The sequence below is a fragment of the Gracilinanus agilis genome, chromosome 3 (assembly GCF_016433145.1).
Source record: "Gracilinanus agilis isolate LMUSP501 chromosome 3, AgileGrace, whole genome shotgun sequence".
NCBI lineage: Eukaryota > Metazoa > Chordata > Mammalia > Didelphimorphia > Didelphidae > Gracilinanus > Gracilinanus agilis.
This window is the reverse complement of record NC_058132.1, coordinates 453,460,551-453,480,396: the sequence shown is the minus strand read 5'-3', so window position 1 is coordinate 453,480,396 and position 19,846 is coordinate 453,460,551. Positions and strand designations below refer to the sequence as shown.

The 19,846-nt window shown below is 36.9% G+C and overlaps 1 protein-coding gene across 5 annotated transcripts in view; it reads left to right on the top strand.

Moving 5' to 3' along the window:
• The window catches only part of NHS (NHS actin remodeling regulator), a 449,929-nt gene that overhangs the window by 49,563 nt on the left and 380,520 nt on the right, over positions 1–19,846 (top strand). Inside the window, exons 3-4 of one of the 5 annotated variants that reach the window (XM_044670337.1) lie at positions 7,496–7,523; positions 11,983–12,017. The exons of the other annotated variants lie outside the window; for them this stretch is intronic. Coding sequence (XP_044526272.1) covers positions 7,496–7,523; positions 11,983–12,017 — 63 coding nt within the window. The remainder of the gene's footprint in view (positions 1–7,495; positions 7,524–11,982; positions 12,018–19,846) is intronic. 5 annotated transcript variants of the gene reach the window in all.

Genomic DNA, 19,846 nt, shown 5'->3' with positions numbered 1-19,846 from the left:
GTTAGATAGAGTTTTTTATCCCAATGGATAATAAAGCTACTCTTCCCTCTCCGGGTTGATTACACTAAGAGTAAGATTTGATTATTACCTCTTAATGCTCTCTTCCTCTCCTTCTTATAATAGTATTTGTCCCCTCTCCCTCCCATGCCCTCTTTGTGTGTAATAGAATATTCTATTTTCTTATTCACTCAAGTTTCTCTTGGTGTCCCCTGCTATTTACCCCCTCTTTCCCATCCCCCACACCATCTTAGATTATTTAGTGTTCCACTCTCACCCTGTGAATTATTCTTCTGATTACTATAATAGTGAATATTATAATAGTGAATAGAGTTCACTACAGAGAATTATACATAACATTTCTCTACATAGGAATACAGATAATTAGATCTCACTGAGGCCCTTAAAAAGGCAAATTTAAAAATTATAAGTTTTCTTTCTTTTCCCTCTGTATCTTATTTACCTTTTCAGGTTTCTCTCGATTTTTGTGGTTCGATATCAAACTTCCCATTTAGCCCTGGTCTTTTCTGTGCAAATACCTGGAATTCTTCAATTTTGTTGAATGCCCATACTTTCCCTTGGTAATATATAGTCAATTTTGATGGGTAGTTGATCCATGGTTGCAGGCCCAGCTCTCTTACCTTTCTGAATATTGTATTCCAAGCCTTATGGTCTTTTAGCATGGAGGCTGCCAGATCCTGTGTGATCCTGGTTGGTGCTCCTTGATATTTGAATTGTCTCTTTCTGGCTTCTTGTAAGATTTTTTCTTTTGCTTGAAAGCTTTTGAATTTGGCAATAATATTTCTAACCGATTTCTTCTCTGGGTCGAATGTAGTGGATGTTCTATGAATCCTTTCGATGTCTATATTGCCCTCTTGTTGTAGGACTTCAGGGCAATTTTGCTGAATAATTTCTTTTAGTACGGAGTCCAGGTTTCTATTAATTTCTGGTTTTTCTGGAAGACCAATTATTCTCAAATTGTCTCTTCTAGACCGGTTTTCTTGGTCTGTCACTCTCTCATTGAGATATTTCATGTTTCCTTCTATTTTTTCAGTCTTTTGACTTTGTTTTATTTGTTCTTGTTGTCTTGAGAGATCATTACCTTCCAATTGCTCAATTCTAGCCTTTAGGGATTGATTTTCGGCTATAATCTTTCAGTTTTCGGCCATAATCTTCTGGTTTTCGGCCATGATCTTCTGGTTTTCGGCCATAAGCTTCTGGTTTTTGGCCATAAGCTTCTGGTATTCCTTTTCAATCTGGTCATTTCTGGTGTTCAATTGCAAGATTTTACTTTTTAAACAGTTATTTTCTTGCCAGATCTCTTCCATTTTCCTCAAAATCTCAGTTTTGAACTCTTCCATAGCTTGTGAGGAATTTTCCTTATTTGAGGAGGGTCCGGATGCTTGTTTGTTCTCCTCCTCTGTTTGCTTGGTTGTCTGGATTTTCTCTGTGTAAAAGTTGTCCAGTGTTAAAGGCTTCTTTTTCTTGTTGTTATTCTTTCTCTTCTGAGTTTCCTGAGTCTGGGTAGCCATCATTAGCCCAGCAGCTTCTCAGGTTTATCCTCGCGCTCAGTGTCTGTCCGCGGTCTATTGGTTCCTGAGGTCTGAGTTCTGGTTTTTTCCAAGGTCAAGCCCCCTGGTGGACCCCCTTACTTGATCCTCTGCAGGAGGTTCCTTTACAAGTCTCAGGGTGCTGCTTCCACAGTCGTATACCCGTCTGCACTGGTTCCCCACTCAGGTTTTCAGAGCTTTAGTTCCTGGCTGTGTCTGCCTCCACCCACGCCTCCGCCCGTATCTGTGCTCTGCGCCCAGCGTCCACTCTCTGCTCCGGCGCTCAGATTTCGCTTGCGTTCTTTGGCTTACTGGGGTCTTAAATCTTGCTGCTCTCAGGAACAGGCCCCGGAGCTGCCAATGACTCGATGGGTGCCCCAAACTTGCTCTATTTCTTTTTAGCTGGCTTCAGAGCTCTAGATCTTGTGTGTGGAGGAGTTGGGGGTGGGGCGGTTGCTCAGCCCGCGATTTAGTGAGAGCCCTTTATAGCCTGGAAATGTCTCGATTCCACGTATCTTCCACGCTGTGCCCTGTTGTGGGGTTCCTCCGTTCGTCTGGACTTGTTTTTATGTCCCCTTGAGGAGTTTTGTGTGTTTCGGTCAGGAGAGGTTAAGAGCTGCTTCTTACTCTGCCGCCATCTTAACCCGGAACCTGGCGTTCCACCTATTACATTTTGATCTGATTCCAGCTACCCTCATAAATATTGCTGCCTCCTGACTGGGGACTGTGTGTCATCTCTGTTTCATACCATGCTGGGCTTTAATAAATCTTTATTGCACTGACTCTTTAGAAATTACTGTAAAAGAAATTATTGATACCTTAGCTTTTACATCAAATTCATTTCCAAATATATATTTTCTACTCCCCCTCCCCGCCCCATGTAATAAACTTTTCCCTATGACATAGATTTAAAAAGAGAAAAAATTCAGGAAAATCAAATGTCACCTCAACTACCTCTAATGGTAGCAATGTATTTAAACTCAACAAATTTTTCCTTAAACAGTAACTCTTCAGTGCACTGAAAAAATATAATTTAAAAAATGCAGCCTTGATTGAGCAAAGCAAGGGCTGTCCCTTATGTCTAATGGGAACTGAAGCAAATGTAATGTAATTATTTCATAGTGGAACCAGTATAATTTTCTTCATTCTTTTCTGAAAATATTCTAAATCTGTGGAAGAAGCCTCCCCTCTCCTCACTACTTTGTTTCTCCATTGGCTAGATAACAATTTTATTTTTAAAATGAAATATGAGTTATATAGCACTTAGCTGCTATTTTGTCAGAAAAGAATAGTGTTAGAGCTGGGTGGGAACTTAGAGATCATCAGATCCAAACCCCTCATTTTAGAGATGAAGAACCTGAACCCCAGAGATGTTAAGGGACTTATATAGGCAATAGGTGGCAGAACTAGGATTAATACCAACTGTGATTTAAAAAAATATTTTGGGGACAGCTTGGTGGTTCAGTGGATTGAGAGTCAGGTTTAGAAAAAGGAGGTCCTGGGTTCAAATATGATCTCAGACACTTCCTAGCTGTGTGGCCTGGGCAAGTCACTTAACCCCCATTGCCTAGTCCATACCACTTTTCTACCTTGGAACCAATACACAGTATTGATTCTATGACAGAAGGAAAGGGTTTTAAAAAACTTCTTTTGATTATCTCTCTTCCTGATATATCTTATAAAATCATCTTTCAATGCTTCTAATCCTGTTTCCTTTTCATGCACTCAACATGATACAACCACTCTTTATTCTAAGGGTTATTGTTTGGATTAATTAATTAAGATAATGCTTCCTGACTGTGTAACCTTGGAAAAAGCCCTTAACCTCTTCATGCTCTAGGTAGCTCTTTAAGATTATAAATTACCGAGAAGGTACTAATCTACATTCATAGAGTTTCCTTTCCCAAGAGTTTCCCATACCAATGAAATCACAGGTCTACTACCTGTCCTTATTTATATAGAAATTCCTGATATATATTGATATATTTGTATCTATCTACAAACACACTATAAAATATATATATATATATATATACATGTGTATGTAAATATACATAGACACGTGTATATTTTATGTATGCATGTGAGTATATATCTATATGATGATAATACTTTGCATGTATTAAAACTCTACATTGATATCATCTTTTATTATTTATTATTATTTCCAGTTTCATATTCTTAAGTGCCAATTCAACCCCCTCGGATCACATATCCAAGCATGGGGTGTTATAGTCTAAATGTTGAGGTGCCTCTGTTACTGGTGGATACATGATGCATGTATAACCTAAATGATCACCTTAGTGTAAATACTAATAATATGTAAATAGGTGTTGATTAATGACACATGTAAAACCCAGTGGGATTGCTCATTGGCTGTGGGAGTGGGGTGGGATGAGGGGAGGGAAAGAACATGATTCATGTAACTATGGAAAAATATTCTAAATTAATTAATTTAATGAACTTAAAAATATTGACCTACATATAGCCAATGATCAAATATTTAATTCAAATTTTACAGCAAGGTACTGTAAACTCCCTGTAAAAGAAAAAGAAAAAAGTCCAGACTTCTCTGATATGAAATGAAGACCAAGCAATTTTATCAGATTTTCCAGATCATGGGTGCACAGTGCTTTTAACACCCCGCCCCTGTAATGTATAAAAGAAAAGTTGGAGCCTATGAGGTCATTATAACCTCTGTAGTTACCAGTAAATTCTAAAAACTTTCAATTGATAGGCAATATTCTTTGGCTATCTAGACTTCTACATGTTTAAAACAATGTCACTGTCTAACGCAGTTCTATGCATTCCAGAGGATCTTCTAATACTCATGGTAAAACATGAAGCCTTTTGGCTTACTTATGGACGATTTCCCATGAGTTGGGGGAGGGATGGGGAGCTATTGTTGTACTTTTCACCTCCCAACTAATTTTCTACTAAAAATTAAACAATAAATAACCACAAAAATCATTTCCTCCACACAACATACTACTGAATTCCAGGGATTGCTGATTGGCAATATATTAGTTGTAACACAATTTTTTTTAGTTGACTACAGGAACAGGGAGGGTAAGATGGAAAGAAAACAAATGTTTATTAATTGATAATTTTTAAAAATAGAAAAACAGATATAGACATAAACATAATAATGGCTCTGGAAGTATAATTATTTGTCTTCAAAATTCATCAACAGAGGTAGAAATCATATAGGAGATATAAAGATGCACTCTGAGATATTGTCTTCAAAGACTCTTTTTGGGCCATTCTCTCTCTTTTCCTTTCTTCCAGGAGAAGAGGCTCCTTTTGCCCTAAGTCCATAAAAGACTACTTCTCCACAATGATATGGGGTTTCTCATAGATAAAATATTTAGGTGGTATTTAGCCAACACCTAAGTGACTGATCTATTTCAGCATCAAGGGCATAGACTTAATAATAACTACTCACATCAATATGTGGTTTAGAGTTATTAAAAGAATGACTTTGGAAGAGAGAATGAGGCTAATAATTTTGTGTAACTCTTCAACATTTAAATCCAATTCATGAGCAAATAAAGATATGACCCTTGTGATGGCCCTCTTTGAAAACAAAGGTCAAATAGCAACAATAAGTTCCTATGATTCCTCCCACTTTTTTTAGTTTCACCTTCTGAAACCAAATATAACAAATCTACTTCCCCTTCTACTTCAGAGTCCTGCAAATGTTTGGAGATGATTTTGCTCTCAAGAGGATTTGTTAATCAAAGCATCACTTAATGACTCTGGAGTTGAAGATAAATCTAGAATACCCAAAGTGAACTGTCATGGTTCTAGTATCTTACTTTAGGCTCTACCTTTTGAGAATCTCCTTTTTCAGACATGGGTTTCCATTGACTTCAAAAGGAAAATCACAAAGAGAAAGGTGTACTCCAAGAGAATAGAGCCCATTGTAAATTCAGGAAAGTGGCGGACAGAGAGCAGCAAGTTTAACAGTCAAAGTTCTTTGACCGCAGATCTCCACTTCCTCTTATGGAATATTTATTTGTGTTAGGAACATAAATAAATATTATTATTATTATTCTTCAGTAAATATTTTTAGTTGAAGTTTAAACCTGGTGTCTTTCTGGTTTGGTATAACATCCTTTCTTTTGATAAGATGTATCCTAACCTCGCAAGTTTTACTACAAGCATTTAAAAAGAAAAGTTTTCATTTTTGCTATAGACTTTAGTGGTATCAATACATTATACACATTTATATATTTATAATATTAAAGATGGTTCTAAGAGTCCAGTTTCATATTTAAATTCCTCACTTGTTTGTCACGAAAACTAGAATTCCTTCCTCCATTCTACTTTCTGAACTGAAGTTTTCCTGATTCAGTCACAATTCACAGTCATAATTTGGTCACAATTTTTTTCTTTTACTTTTCAAATTGACATTCCTAGTCTTTGATGTGGTTTCCAAACTGTAGCATGTCTTTCAGGATAGTAAAACTGCAAGATTTGAGACACAGCCTATTTTTATGTATTTTTTTTTCTTTTAAGCAACTCTTCAAACAATAAAGGAAACTGAAAGCAAATGGAAAAAGAAAAATAAACCTATTCTACTTCTGTGGGTTGTAGCTTTGAGTAATTCTTTTAAACTTGTGTGTCTGGGAGTTTGCTCAGAAGTATATGGAAAGAGGTGTGTATTAGGTACTAGTATGAAAAGAACATTGGATTCCTAAGGGCTGGAAAACTATTCATTGTAATTTGGAGTCACAATTGTTCCTTTTCTTGCCCAGTATCCTATTGCCAACAAAGGCCCAAGGAAATGAGTCAACTGAGGGCCTGTTTATCGATAACAAGCTTAGGTATTATATTCATATTTAAATAGTATTTTAAAGTGCAAGTTTCATTATAGTCACTTCCCATTTACAAAAACTGAGGATCAGAGGTGATTTCCTCAATGCACAGTGTTGGCAAGAAGAACTATATACACATGGAAGATATGCATACATATACACTCTCCCACAACAGACATATATACACATACATACATTAATATATTTCTTTCCAGAAAAACACATATGACACACTTTAAAATTTAACCTGAATTATTAAGATTTCCTCTATCACTTTCTTAAGTCTAGACAATCAACAAAACAAGCCCTGTTGTGGAGCAATTGCTAGATTTTTAGGTATGAATGTTTCCAGTGAAAATTTAACAATTAGTTCTTCCAAGCAGGTGAGACCCAGTTCCAGCAAAGCACTTATTATACCTTTCAAAGAGATCTCATTGTAAGGGTGTTACCTATACTTTGGAACAACCTATATTTGGACTAATACCATATCTCCTGGGCACCTACTCTGTTCTCAGCAATGGACTAAACACTGAATTAGTGGGATGATAGTGCTTCTCCCCCCAGACAGAAACAACTTGCTACCCAAATTTTAATTAAGAAGCATTAATTGAACTCACTGTGTGTGGAAAATCCTACAGGCACCAGGGAGATATGGAATAATTGCTTACACTTAGACATTAAATTACAGCATGCTTGACCTAAATGATATCATTTGATCTTTACAATAATCCTGTGAGACAGGTAATACCAGTATTATAATTCCCATTTTGCTGATGGGGAAACTGAGGCTCAGGCAATTAATAGACTTCCTGCAAGATCACAGAGCTAAAAATGGCAGGGATGAGAATTAAATCTAAATCTCCTGATTCTGAGTCAGTTCTCTGTCTTTGATACTTTGATACTAGGTTGTCAAATACACACATGCGTGCGCACATGCACACTCATATGTGCAAACATTCTTTGTATTCATGTGTGTATACATATGTGTATAAATATACAAATGCATACACATAGCTACATTCGTATATATATACACACACATTTTTCTTGAACCTAAGAAGTTTACAGATATTCAGGGTTCTAAAATTTGTCCATTTTAGATATACAGAAAACTCATATGGGAGGAAGAAACAGAGAAGAAAATTAGCATATTTTAATGTATTACTGGCCAGTGATATCAGGGAGAGAGAGATAGTAGAGAGTCAAATATGTGTTGGTAAATGTTTAACAACCATCTCTGAAAAAAAAAAAGCACTTGCAATATACTTTAAAGTTCAATCAGTCTTATTAACATTTCTGATCACTTAAGTGTAGACAATAAAAAAAGAATAAATCTGTCTCTGATTTGTAGTGTTTGCAGATTTCAGAGATGTGAATGTTACACTGAAAATTTAACAATCTGCTCTGTCAGCTCAAGCTGGCTCCAGCACGTCCCTGGAGACAACTGACCTGTATAGAGCTCAGAAGATCTAGATTTTCTTCTCATGGTTACTAGCTGTGTGATGTTAGGCAAGTCCCTTGCCCTCTCAGTGCCTCAAAGGCATTCTCCAAGATTCTAAGTTACATTTGAGTTGCATCTATGCATCAGTGGAAAGCATTTTTACAATGAGAGTTCCTTATTATCATGAAACTATAGGGCTGGACCAGAAAATTATTGTGGTGATGGCTGCCTAGCAACAAGAGGAGATCCAGCTCAAAGATGTTCCTGGAGGAGAGAAATTGATCTGCCTATATCACTATGGAGTTTTTAGTGGCTTTTAAAAGAGTCTCAGAATCATCCTAATTTAGAGTTATTTCCCAACAGTAGTCAATAATGAGATGACATAAGAGTTTTCATATTGCATTTTATCACAATGGCTACAACTGGTATTTGGTATGGGAATTGCTCAGTATTTTATGATAAAACAGGGGTATACATATCAAAAGCACCACATGTTAGTATGTTATTTTTTGGGCACTGGTTCATATTGTTCAGCTATGATAGAAAAGAGGAGGGAGGAGGAGGTTCAATCTCAAGAGGTCATCTAACTCACCTTTATCTACCATCAAGCAAGACTGTCCCAAGCCACCCCAGTTAAATGAGCTATGAATTAATCATCATAGTTGAAGGGTTCAGTGAGGCAGCAGAGCATCATTTCACCTTAGATGAGTGAAATCTCAGACTCGCCTGTGGACCTTTGTCTGGCCCAACCACCACAGAGTTAGCAACAGTCAGCAACAGCTTGTCTAAAAAGGCTCTCAAGCTAGATCAGGTTTGGGACACATGGGCAGGCTTGATTAGACAGCAAAGAATAGCTCTAAATCCAGCTTCCAGCAATTATCTCAGACTGTCACTAGATTTTCTATGTGTGTTCAAAATTTCCACTTCCCCATCTGTAAAATGGAGATAATCCTCCTTTACCTTGCAGGGCTGTTGTGAGGATTAATTAGCTAATGTTCCTCAAGTGCTTTGAAGATGAAAAGCACTGTGAAAGTGCTAAGTCACATTAAGAAGATGCCAAGAGTGCCTCTTGGACATACTCTTATTTTCTTTCCCTTTTCGATTTAGCATTGATGTTTTTCTTGATTTTTTTTGATGTGTATATGTGTTTCATGCTACAAAGGCTTGGCATAGTGAGTAGAACAATATAGAGATCTTTACAATAACAAAGAAAACTCTACCTTGTTTCATGCCTTCACTCTAATTGGCTCATTTTAGGCTTATCACCTGGCATTCATCTACTGATTTTTCAGTCCAGAATGTTTTAATAAGCAAGTTTTGATAGTTGTTTTGAGGTGAATGCTTTTTTTCTGCCAGTATTCCTACTAAGGCAGACTCACCCCTTGAATGCCCTTGGCAGCAGGAATTACATGTTGGATCAGTGGGCAGTGTTGATGGATGGCTCTGCACCCTTCACATTCTCTTTCTGTCTTTGAGGCTTATGTAGCAGTGTGTTTGCCAAAGTGAAGAAGAATGTGGTTTTTTAGGGGGGAGGAACCTCTGTACTTCTCTATCATTGATAGTTACTTAAAATCATAAAACAGGCAATCCAAAGTTCTGTACTAGGGAGAGGAATGGCAATAATGTATTTTTGTATGTATGCATACGTGAATAAGTGTCAATGGGTATATACCACTTAGGAATTCAAGATGTAAAAATTACAGAAGGAATCAATCCCCAATTGGAATATTTGAAATCTTAAAAGATTTATTGTTATTGTTATTTAGCATTTATATAGTACCTACTATGTGCCAGGTACTGTGCTAAGCACTTTGCAAATATTATGTCATTTGATTCTTACAACAACCCTATTGCTAATGTTATTTCATTTTATAGTTGAGGTACTATTATTATCCTCATTTTATGGTTGAAGAGACTGAGGCAAATAGAGGTTAAGTGACTTGCTCAGGTCATCCAGTTAGGAATCTGGTTACATTTCTTTTTTCATTTATTTCTTTTTAAATATTTTTCCATGGTTACATGATTCATGTTCTCTCCCTCCTCTCTTCCCTCCCCCCTCCAGGAGCTGACAAGCAATTCCATTGGGTTATACGTGTATTATCACTCGATTCTGGTTACATTTCTTGATATGGACTTTGCTTTATTTGAAAGTTAGATATGAATCATATTTTTGTGAATAATATCTCACTTGTGCCAGGGTAGTTTGCTGTTTCAAAAAATATCAGAGTTGGACAAGACCTTACAGACCGTCTAATCCAATGATACCCGACCAAGAATTCCTTTGTCTTATGTGCTCCCAAAGTGGTTAGCTTGTCTTTGCTTGAAGGCCTCTAGTAAGGAGAAACAGACTACCTCTGGAGGCAGCCCATTTCACTTTGGAAAAACTTTAATAATTAGGAAATTCTTCTTTATAGTATTGAATCTGTCTGGTTTGAGGAGTTTTATTTTGGTTTTTACAATTTCCATCCACTGATCCCAGTTCTGCCTCTGGAGCAAAGGAATCCTTGAAGTGAAATTTCTTTTCCATATGACAACCATTCAAATACTTTGAGATCATTGTCATTTATCATTCCTCATCCTCCTCATTCCATACTATACTTGCCCCCAAATCTTCCCTGGTCCAGGCAGAAGAAATTTTCTCAGATTCTTCAACATATCCTCATTTTGCATGATTTCAAGGTCCTTCATCATCCTGGTCACCCTCTTTCTTATACTTTATTTCAATAAATCTTACAGTAATTCCTTTGGTCAAGTGATACATCCTGACAATTTATATTTTTATAAATATTTGCCCATTTCACCTAGGTTGTCATGTTTATTGCCATATAATTGGGCAAAGTAACTATTAATTGCCTTAATTTCCTCTTCATTAGAGGTAAGATTGCTCTTTTCATCTTTGATACAGTTAATTTGATTCTGTTCTTCCTTTTTTATTAGATTTACCAGTACCTTATTTGTTTTATCAAAGTACCAGCTCCTAGTCTTATTTATTAGTTCAATAGTTCTTTTGCTTTCATTTTTATTAATTTCTCCCTTAATTTTTAGGATTTCCAATTTAGTTTTTATCTGGGGATTTCTAATTTGTTCTTTTTCTAATTTTTTAAGTGATACATCATTTTAAAAGCGGTGACAGTCACCTGCTAATTTTTTTATATAATGCAGACCCATTTATTGGATTTTCCTCAAAAAGGGTACATAAGTAGAACAATAGACAATATGGATAAGGCTTTCCCAGGTATGAAGCTATGAACATAATCCTATTTGAATCACAGGTGTGAGAGGAGGGTTTGTAAGGGTTAGTTTAGTTAGGTTTTAATATTTAATACGTACCTTTTCCCCCAGCTAGATGCTTCATTTGATTTGCCATCTAAATGAAGTCCAAATGATAGATGACTCAATGTTTGGGATAAAGATCTCAATATGGGGCTGGAAAGTTTGTTTTTATATGTCTTTCTCTTCTAGCTACATCTTCTTATTTTGAACTGAGTTTATATTCTTCCAAGACTGAAACTGAAGTAGTTAATGCACTTTTCTTTGAATGCCATCCTGATAAAACCTTCTTCTTGTCTTAAGCCTCTTCTCTGTCTTGGTGAGGAATTCCAGAGTTCACTCTGAGTTGTGACCTGTAAGTACAGCTAAACCTGTCAGACCTGTAGAAAAATATGCATTATATCTTCCAGCTGTTCCTTAAATATGCTGCTTAAGAGCTAGTTTCATTTGGTTACCTGTCAAACATACATAGAGTGGTCGACCCACTTACTTGGATGTCATCAGCTAACTGTATAAATACATTTTTCTACCCCATCAAATCAATGGCTGGAAAAATGGATTCATTGGCTGAGACTTTTCTCAGCCTTGAAATTTCAAGCCTTTCTGGGAGGCAGCATGGGGGCATGTAATAGAAATAGCTCCTAACCTGGGGCCAAGGAGATCTGAGTCTGAATTTCCTCTGACTTCCTAGCTGTTTGATCACAGACAGGTCTATCTCTTGGGATTGCTGTGAGTAAAGTTCTTTGTATACTATTTCAATGTAATTTTTAAATTTTATTTAATCCAAATCTGTGCTAGGGAATGAGAGTAGGAATTAGGTATGTAATTTCCCCCTTCTACGATCATCTCTGGAAGGTCAGTTATAGGCAAGGGCAGCCTACCCCTCAGCCCTAGCAAAGCCCACTAGGTTGCCTTGGAAACGGAATCCTATTATTCCTGGTAAGGAGCAGTTTCCCTAGATCTCTTAAGACTGCAAATTGTGGACTTGGACAAAACTATCTGAAACTCAGTTGAATGCTCTCCAACCTCACATCCTTATATTGCTTTTCTTGCTATTAACCTTAAAGGCTTGAGAATAGAGATTCTGAATATTGTGTGTGTCATGAACACCTCTGGAAGTCTGGTAAAGCCTATGGAGCCCTCTTAGAATAATTTTTTAAATGCATAAAATAAAATAACTAGTATTAGAAAGGAAACCAAAGGCTAGCGTAATTTTTTTATTTGTTTTTTAGTTTCACTTGATTGACTATCTAACTCAGTAATAGTGGTAACAGTGGCCCAATTTTAAGTAATTGTTTTTAAAAGTTATTATCCAAAATCAAGTTTGATGTCTAGCATAATGTATGGTAGCTCCAAGAGGCATCAGAGTAGGTGGGACTCACTCCTGGAACCTGTTATTTGACAATTTTTCTCAGCAATAGCCCATTTCCAATGTTCCTGTCTAGTTTTACTATGATTCTGACCCCAGCTAGCTGCAACCTCTCCTCATCTTCCTTTCTCTGGATCTCTTTTTAGTTCTATACTTATAGATAAATCTGATCCAACTTTGGGTATTGGCTATACTTACTTGTTTCTTGTCCTTTAATTCTGACACATTGGTTTCTTATCTTCCCTGAACTCTACCAAACTACGTTCCTGCTGGCCCTTAATTTCCAGCAGATTCAGGAAAGCTCCACCCTAGTTTCTTGTACCATAACCCAATTGCTCGGCCAAGAGTTGGCCCTCTCTGCTTTAGTTTAGTTTAATTTAAATCCCCTGCCTTAATTTAGGTTACAGACCAAGTTAAGGAAGGAGCCCTATAGTTTGCGCTTCAGACTCTCTATTATACTTTTCTTCCAGCTAGTTATCAGAGTCTGGACATATCATTCTGTTTCCAAATCCATGGGGACTAAATGGATTTCTATTATTCCCTTAGCTATACATTGTGTGAATTTTAGATAATAAATCCCTACAGGACCTTGCAAAATTATCCTGTGCCTATTATATTACAGCCATTTAATTGAAGAAGGGATATGTCTGTAATTCAGTATGTGATGCCACACCTGCCATATTCACGGTGCCCATTAACATTTCCTTCTTATATATCAGCAATTAAAAGTTTGGAGCTCCTGAATGGTTTCTAAAAAGCCATTTAAAGGAAAAAAACCTGATGAAAATTGTCAACCTGCACCATTGTGAAAAGTTCTTGGTCCCATGGAAGGGGGGATAGTCAGATGGTGTGTTATAAAAACGGTAGCATCTTCAGTGCCTTTGCTGTAGGTTGTCTGTGGTGGTTCCAGATGGAAGCCTTGTTCTGGAAAGGAGGGATCATAGTATGGTCTATATCAGGGAGTCCTAACAAGATGATATAGACCTTAAGTATAGTGTCCATTCTAAGGTTTATAGCCAGTAACTATATTATAAATTCCCCCAAATCAGAGACCATCTCATATTTACTTGAGTATCTCTTCTAGTGGGGGCATAGTAGATCAGGAGATGGTCAGGAAGCCACAGAGACCTGTGTTCAAGTCCTGCCTCTGACAAATACTAGTTGTGTTATCCTTGACAAGTCACTTAACTAACCTCTCTATGCCTATTTCTTCAACTGTAGAAAAAGATTTTACATATATATTTTTATAAAATATAAAAATTTAATTATGTACACACACATATAAATAACCCTTACCTTCTGTCTCAGAATTAATTGGTTCCAAGGCAGAAAAGTGGTAAGGTCTAGGGCTAGGCAATGGGGGTCAAGTGATTTGCACTGGGTCCCACAGCTAAGAAGTATCTGATGCCTGATTTAAACCCAGGACCTCCCATCTCTAGGCCTGCCTCTCAAAGAGTTCCAATCAAGGAATGATAACATTGTGTTCATTAATTAATTCAACATACATTTACTAAGAATCTATTATAGAAAATCACCAGGAAAATAGACTGGATTTGTGATTCTGTTGATATAAGGGACTCTAGGATAAGGAAATTTCCACTGCCAATGCAAATGGACACTTTCCCTGAAACTTCCAGAAGTCATTAAATATACTTCAGGGGCAGTTATATGGCTTAGTGGATTGAGAGCCAGGCCTAGAGATGGGAGGTCCTGGGTTCAAATCAGGCATCTCATGAACTTAACTTTCAAAAGTAGACCTTCTTGGAATCCATCCTTGCCCATAGTGATATTCAGACTTTGGAGAAATCAGAAGGAGTTCATTTTGACAAAAAGGTTAGAGTATCCCCAGTCCAGGGCCAATTTGGGCTACTAGCTTGTGTTACTTAAAGCTAGTCAACCTCCTGCTCTTTAATTTCCCTCCCTAGAGCACTAGTAGAATGAAATTGCCTTCTCCTGAAAGAATCAGCAGGTGGGTTAATTAGTTAATAATTATAAAATGTTTCAAGAAGAAGGAGTATTGTTGGTATATGCCAATGGAAAAAATAATACTGATATTTTGGTTCTAATTAAAATTAATCACAACCTTGGAAATTGGAATAAATTCAAGCAAAATGGCTGCTAGGCACTGAAAAGGAATATTGATGGAGTGGATAGAAAGCCTCTGAGCCTGGAAGAAATGGTATCAAAATCTGCTTCTGACCCATATTAAAGGTTGACTTTCAGCTATACATAATCTCTCAGGGTTCTAAGCCATTGATGGACATAGGAGGTAATAGATTCTATATAAGAATCCCTGTGGGGCTACATATTGACTTAGACAACTATATATTGCCATTACCTACATTTTATTGCGTTTTTATTTATTTTGTTAAATATTCTATTCTCAATTTTATTTTAATCTGGTTTGGATTTTTTTTGGTTTGGACTTTTTGCTGGATGATAGGTCAATAACTAGATGAATAGTTAAGTAGATGGATAGATACATAATTTATAGCTGATAAATAGATGGATAGATAGATGGTAAATAGATGATAAATGATATCTAATAAGATTGATAGATGATAAATGATAACTAGGTGGATAGATATTCTAGAACATTTTAAGTGCTTACTTATGCACCAGGCATTGTGCTAAATGCTGGGTATATATATATATATACCAATAAGACAATCTCTGCCCTTAAGGAGCTTACATTCTAATAAGGGAAGTCAGACATAAAGGAGTTTGAAAAAGGAAAGAAGAAGATGAAAAGAAGAGAGAAAATCCATGCAAGGAAATGGTGAGGATACTTCCAGAGATGTGGTAGCCTGATTCCTTAGCTAGATAAAGTAAAAAGCTCAACTGTCAGAGCTGGGATGAGCCAATTGTTGACTTCTGATTTCCAGTTGGGTTGGAGAAGGAGGCCCCTATTCTATCACTGGCTTACTCTATAACCTAAAAGAAGTCACTTTATTTCTCTGGACTCTACTTTCCTTTTCTGTAGAATAAGGTGATTGGCCCAATGTTTACTAAAATCCTTTGAAGCGCTAACTTTCTACAATCCATAATCTAAGATGCTTTATGTCTCCTAAAGGAAGAGGTGGATATATGTGTGTGTGACATTGAGAATGGAAATACTCAGGTGTACAGTTTCTGAATTTCCTTTTTTATTACTATTTCATAGTATTACTTGTTTTACATCACTATTACTATTTACTATTCCTATTATATTTATTTTACATTACTATTATGTTACAATTACATTTCTTTTTTTAAAGCAACAACTTTGTAAATTAGGTGATAAAGGTATTATTATTACCATTTTTTGAGAGAGAAAAACTGAGTTCCAGAGGAAATGAATGACTTGTTCAGGATCATATAACCAACAGGAGTTGGATATAGGAACCAAACCCATGCTTCCTGATTCTAGATTCAGTGCTCTTTTCCACTGGACCATGATGCCTTCCTTTAATTTAGATAACCCAAAATGTAGGCATTCTGTCAATCAGATCGAATGCCCAAGTATTTTGTTACCCAACTTGACTGCCCAAATTAGTTTCTGTGCCATTTTATGACTGTCTCTATTGCACCCTGTAGTATAGAGAGAGGGGGTCATATAGTTTTTTCTAGCTTTGGCTGAGTTCTGAAAGCACCCCTAGCTGAAGATCTGTCCGGTTTAAAGTCAGTTTTAAAAAAGCTTAAGTTGTATGAAACCTTTTTTAGGGGGGAGGCAAAATTCTGAAATATTAAGCTTCAAAACAAAAAAGCGCAGTTTTCTCATGCATGAAGAACAGAGGTCAGAAATTTTAGGGATTAGTCACAGGCTTTTGGAGTTCTTGACTGCATTTTATTTATTCTTATTACACCACTACCACCACAACCACCACCACCCCCATTTGTATTTGAACTTGTATGTGTAAATAGACAGATAAACTTATTAAATCTATTCTTTTTGCTCTCTTGAATTCTAGTAAATAAATAATAAACTTTAAAAAAGCAAAGAGCAAATTTTCTTCTTGGAAATACGGGTCTCTGCAGCCCACAAGCAGTTCTGTGTTGTACCACCCAACTCAGCTCCCATTTTGTTTAATCCTTGAAATCTGAAAAGAGAAGGATTAAGTTTAGAGTATGTGGGATGAAAGATGAACCAGGACCAGGAGACAAGAAAGTAGTTTCAAGGTGAGGAAAGTAAGGCATTCACACAGAAAATGGCATGTGGTTTTTAAATGATACCTGTCCATTTATAGACATTTAAGATGCATTGAGCAATGGTATTGAAGGAATCATGCCCAATGGGGTAGCACCCTCATTAACTTCCTTAACTCAATATTGCTTGACAGTTAGTATGCCTTTTCTTTGTGTGCCACACCTAAAAGTTCTAAAGGGTTCCAGAGAACTACAGTGTTTTCCAGGGCCTTACCTGGAGGTAGAAAGAATCAATGCATGAGTTCAAATATGACCTTAGACACTTCCTAGCTGGGCAAGTCATTTAACCCTATTGTCTAGCCCTTACTGCTCTTCTGCCTTGGAACCAGTATTGATTCTAAGATGGAAGGTAGGGGTTTAAAAAAAGAAAGAATCAAAGGATTGTGGTAGGCAGTACCAGGGATAAAAGCAATGAATCCCATAAGGAGAGTATTCATATGTTGGTACTTCTTAAAGAAAGAATTTTCTTCCTTTTAGTCCCATGACATATTTTCAAGCTTATCTCCTTTCCCTTGGCACATAACAATACTAATACAGCACTTAATAATTTGCCTTATCTCATTTGGATCTCATAACCATACTGTTAGGCTAGGTATTGTAGGTATTATCCCTGTCTTACCGATGAGGAAGGTGATTCTGAGACTTGCCTCTGGACACAGAACTTATATAGGTCAGAAGCAAGATTTAAATACATGTTTCCCTGACTCCAAGTCAAGAGTTCTATTCAATTACTCAGTCAATAAGGATTTATTAAGTACCTACTCTATTCTAGGCACTGGTGGTGCAAGTGTTCATTGATACTGTGGTTATTTGGATAAAATTAAACAGCCCTTGCCCTGCCCTCAGGGAATTTACAGTCTAGCCAGGATTATCAAAATGTATATATTATGTTGGTATATTCAAAATAAAATAAAGTTCATTTTCATTTTGGTGGAGGGCACTAGAAGGCTTCTTGTAGAGCTGAATGTAGAGTGGGGATAAGAGGGAAAAGGTGCTCACCATCTAACCAAGGTATGAAGGCTTGTGAGAATTTTATTTTCATTGGATCTCAAACTGGAGCTCAACTTCTCAGTAACAGGAATTTTTTAGAGCAGGTTGTTTAGTGGCTAGGTGCATATTTTCTAGTTCATTTGTGTTGATGTGTGTTTATATGTAAATGTCAGTGATATGACCCCTGTATGGAACTATGGTAATATAACTAGAGGTTTCTGGTTTAATTCACTTTGGTTTGGGCACCAATAATACCATGTTTTTCTATGGCAACAGAAGAGACTGATAGGGATGAACTCCAATAAGACCTCCAGAGAAATTAGAGAAGGGGAGTTTTATTGGGTTTTAAATTTATAATTTCAGTCTTTTCTGTTTTTTATTAGAATTGCAAAAATAAAGCCTTCAGGGCTGATTTATTGTAGAATCATATCTTCCCTTCATTGTCCTTTTGGCACATGACTTGTTTATCATATAGATTTAACATTAGAAAAGTAAACAAATGCCTAATAGCAGACAGTAGCCCATAAGTCCAGGTTGCTACTCAGGACATGAGCATAGAACTAGGCAAATAAGGACCAATTCATTAGAAAATTCATAATGCTGACAAAAAGAGTAATGATAATAATATATAGTGCTTATAAGGTTTGACTAAATGAATTTTCTCCTATGAATTGTGACAATAAATCTATGATTTGGGATCCATATTCAGATTATTTATGAGTTACTATGAAAATGAATAGCTATTATTTTTCCTCCAGAAATATTGACAACATATGGGCTTATGGCAAAAAATAGTTTGAGCTAGGAAGCATTATGGTACAGTAGAAAGAGTATTGGATTAAACATGGGAAAATACATTTAAGTACTAAAAAGAGTATTGAATTTAGAGTCTAAAGGACCTGGGTTCAAATCCTCACTCTGTGGCTTATTTTCAATGTAGCTTTGGGCTAAGTTACCCAACCTCGTTCCTCATCTGTAAAATTGTAGGGTTGAACTAGATGATCTCAAAGATCTTTTTCATCTATGGTCCAATATTTTCTAGGAATAGCAGCTACCCTCTTCTCACTGTGTCAATTAGCCATATCTGAAATATGAAATAAGAGCTCTTAACTTAACAATAGCAAAAATTTTGAAAATGGTTTTGGATTTTGCCTATTGAGGATCAAAGAGAATTTTCTTATTGCCTTTAATCTTCACCATTGTCCCCAGAGCTACCTAGGAGTTGAAAGATATTATGGTTAAAGAACTGGAGGCATAAACAACTCCTACTTCCATAGTATTTTAAGTTTACAAAGTACTTCCCTCCCAGTGACCATCTGATGTTGATAGTGTAAATATTAATATCCCCACTTTATGGGTGAGCAAAGTGAGACAGGGAAAGGCAAAATGCTTTGTCATGGCCACCTAGCTAGTAAGTACCATAGAAACAAGGTACAACCATGTTGCAGGGGGACTGGGTCTTCCACTCAGAAAAGCAATGTCCAAGTGAGCAAGCTTCATTCTAGTCATGCTCTTCTGGTCTAGGCCATTGACTCTGAGTGCTATGGTCTTCCACAGTGTGATGCAGTTGTCCTGGCTCCCTCACTCTGCTGCAGGCCACCCATCCTTGATGATCCCTACCAGTCCCCCATAGCCATTCTTCCTTTGCCTTTGCTACAATAGGGGTAGATTGCCACATCCCATTTGAACCCTCTTTCTCACTGTGTGCCCTCTCAGTTCCACTGAATTTGACCCATGCACCAAAAGTTCTAGCTATCCCTCCGTACTCTGCTACTTAGAGAGGCAGGGTCAGAGACCCCAGATCTCAGTGAAAGTCATTTTTTGATGAACCTGTGGAGATACTCTGATGCCTTGTCTCTCTTGGCTCTTTTACCAATCGTTCTCAGGGCAATCTGGTTCAGAACCAATTTTGGCAAAGAACTTCTAAGGGGGGGCGCGTGAAGCATGACTCCCCAAAAGCACTTGGTGGTCTGTCAATCCTGTATCTGAGCTGAACACAAACCAGCTGTTCAGCTCAATTAGCTGCCAGCTTCTTTGGAGTCTCCTGTTGTAGCTTTCATCCAAACAGTGGCCATCTTTGCAGTCTCCCAGTTGCCTGTCCCCTTTAATTAGTCCCTTCATTTTGCAGTCTATTATTTACTCAGTGCATGAAAGATGATTGGAGGGTCAAAGTTTTGTTGTTGTTGTTGTTGTTGTTGTTGTTGTTGTTGTTGTTGTTGTTGTT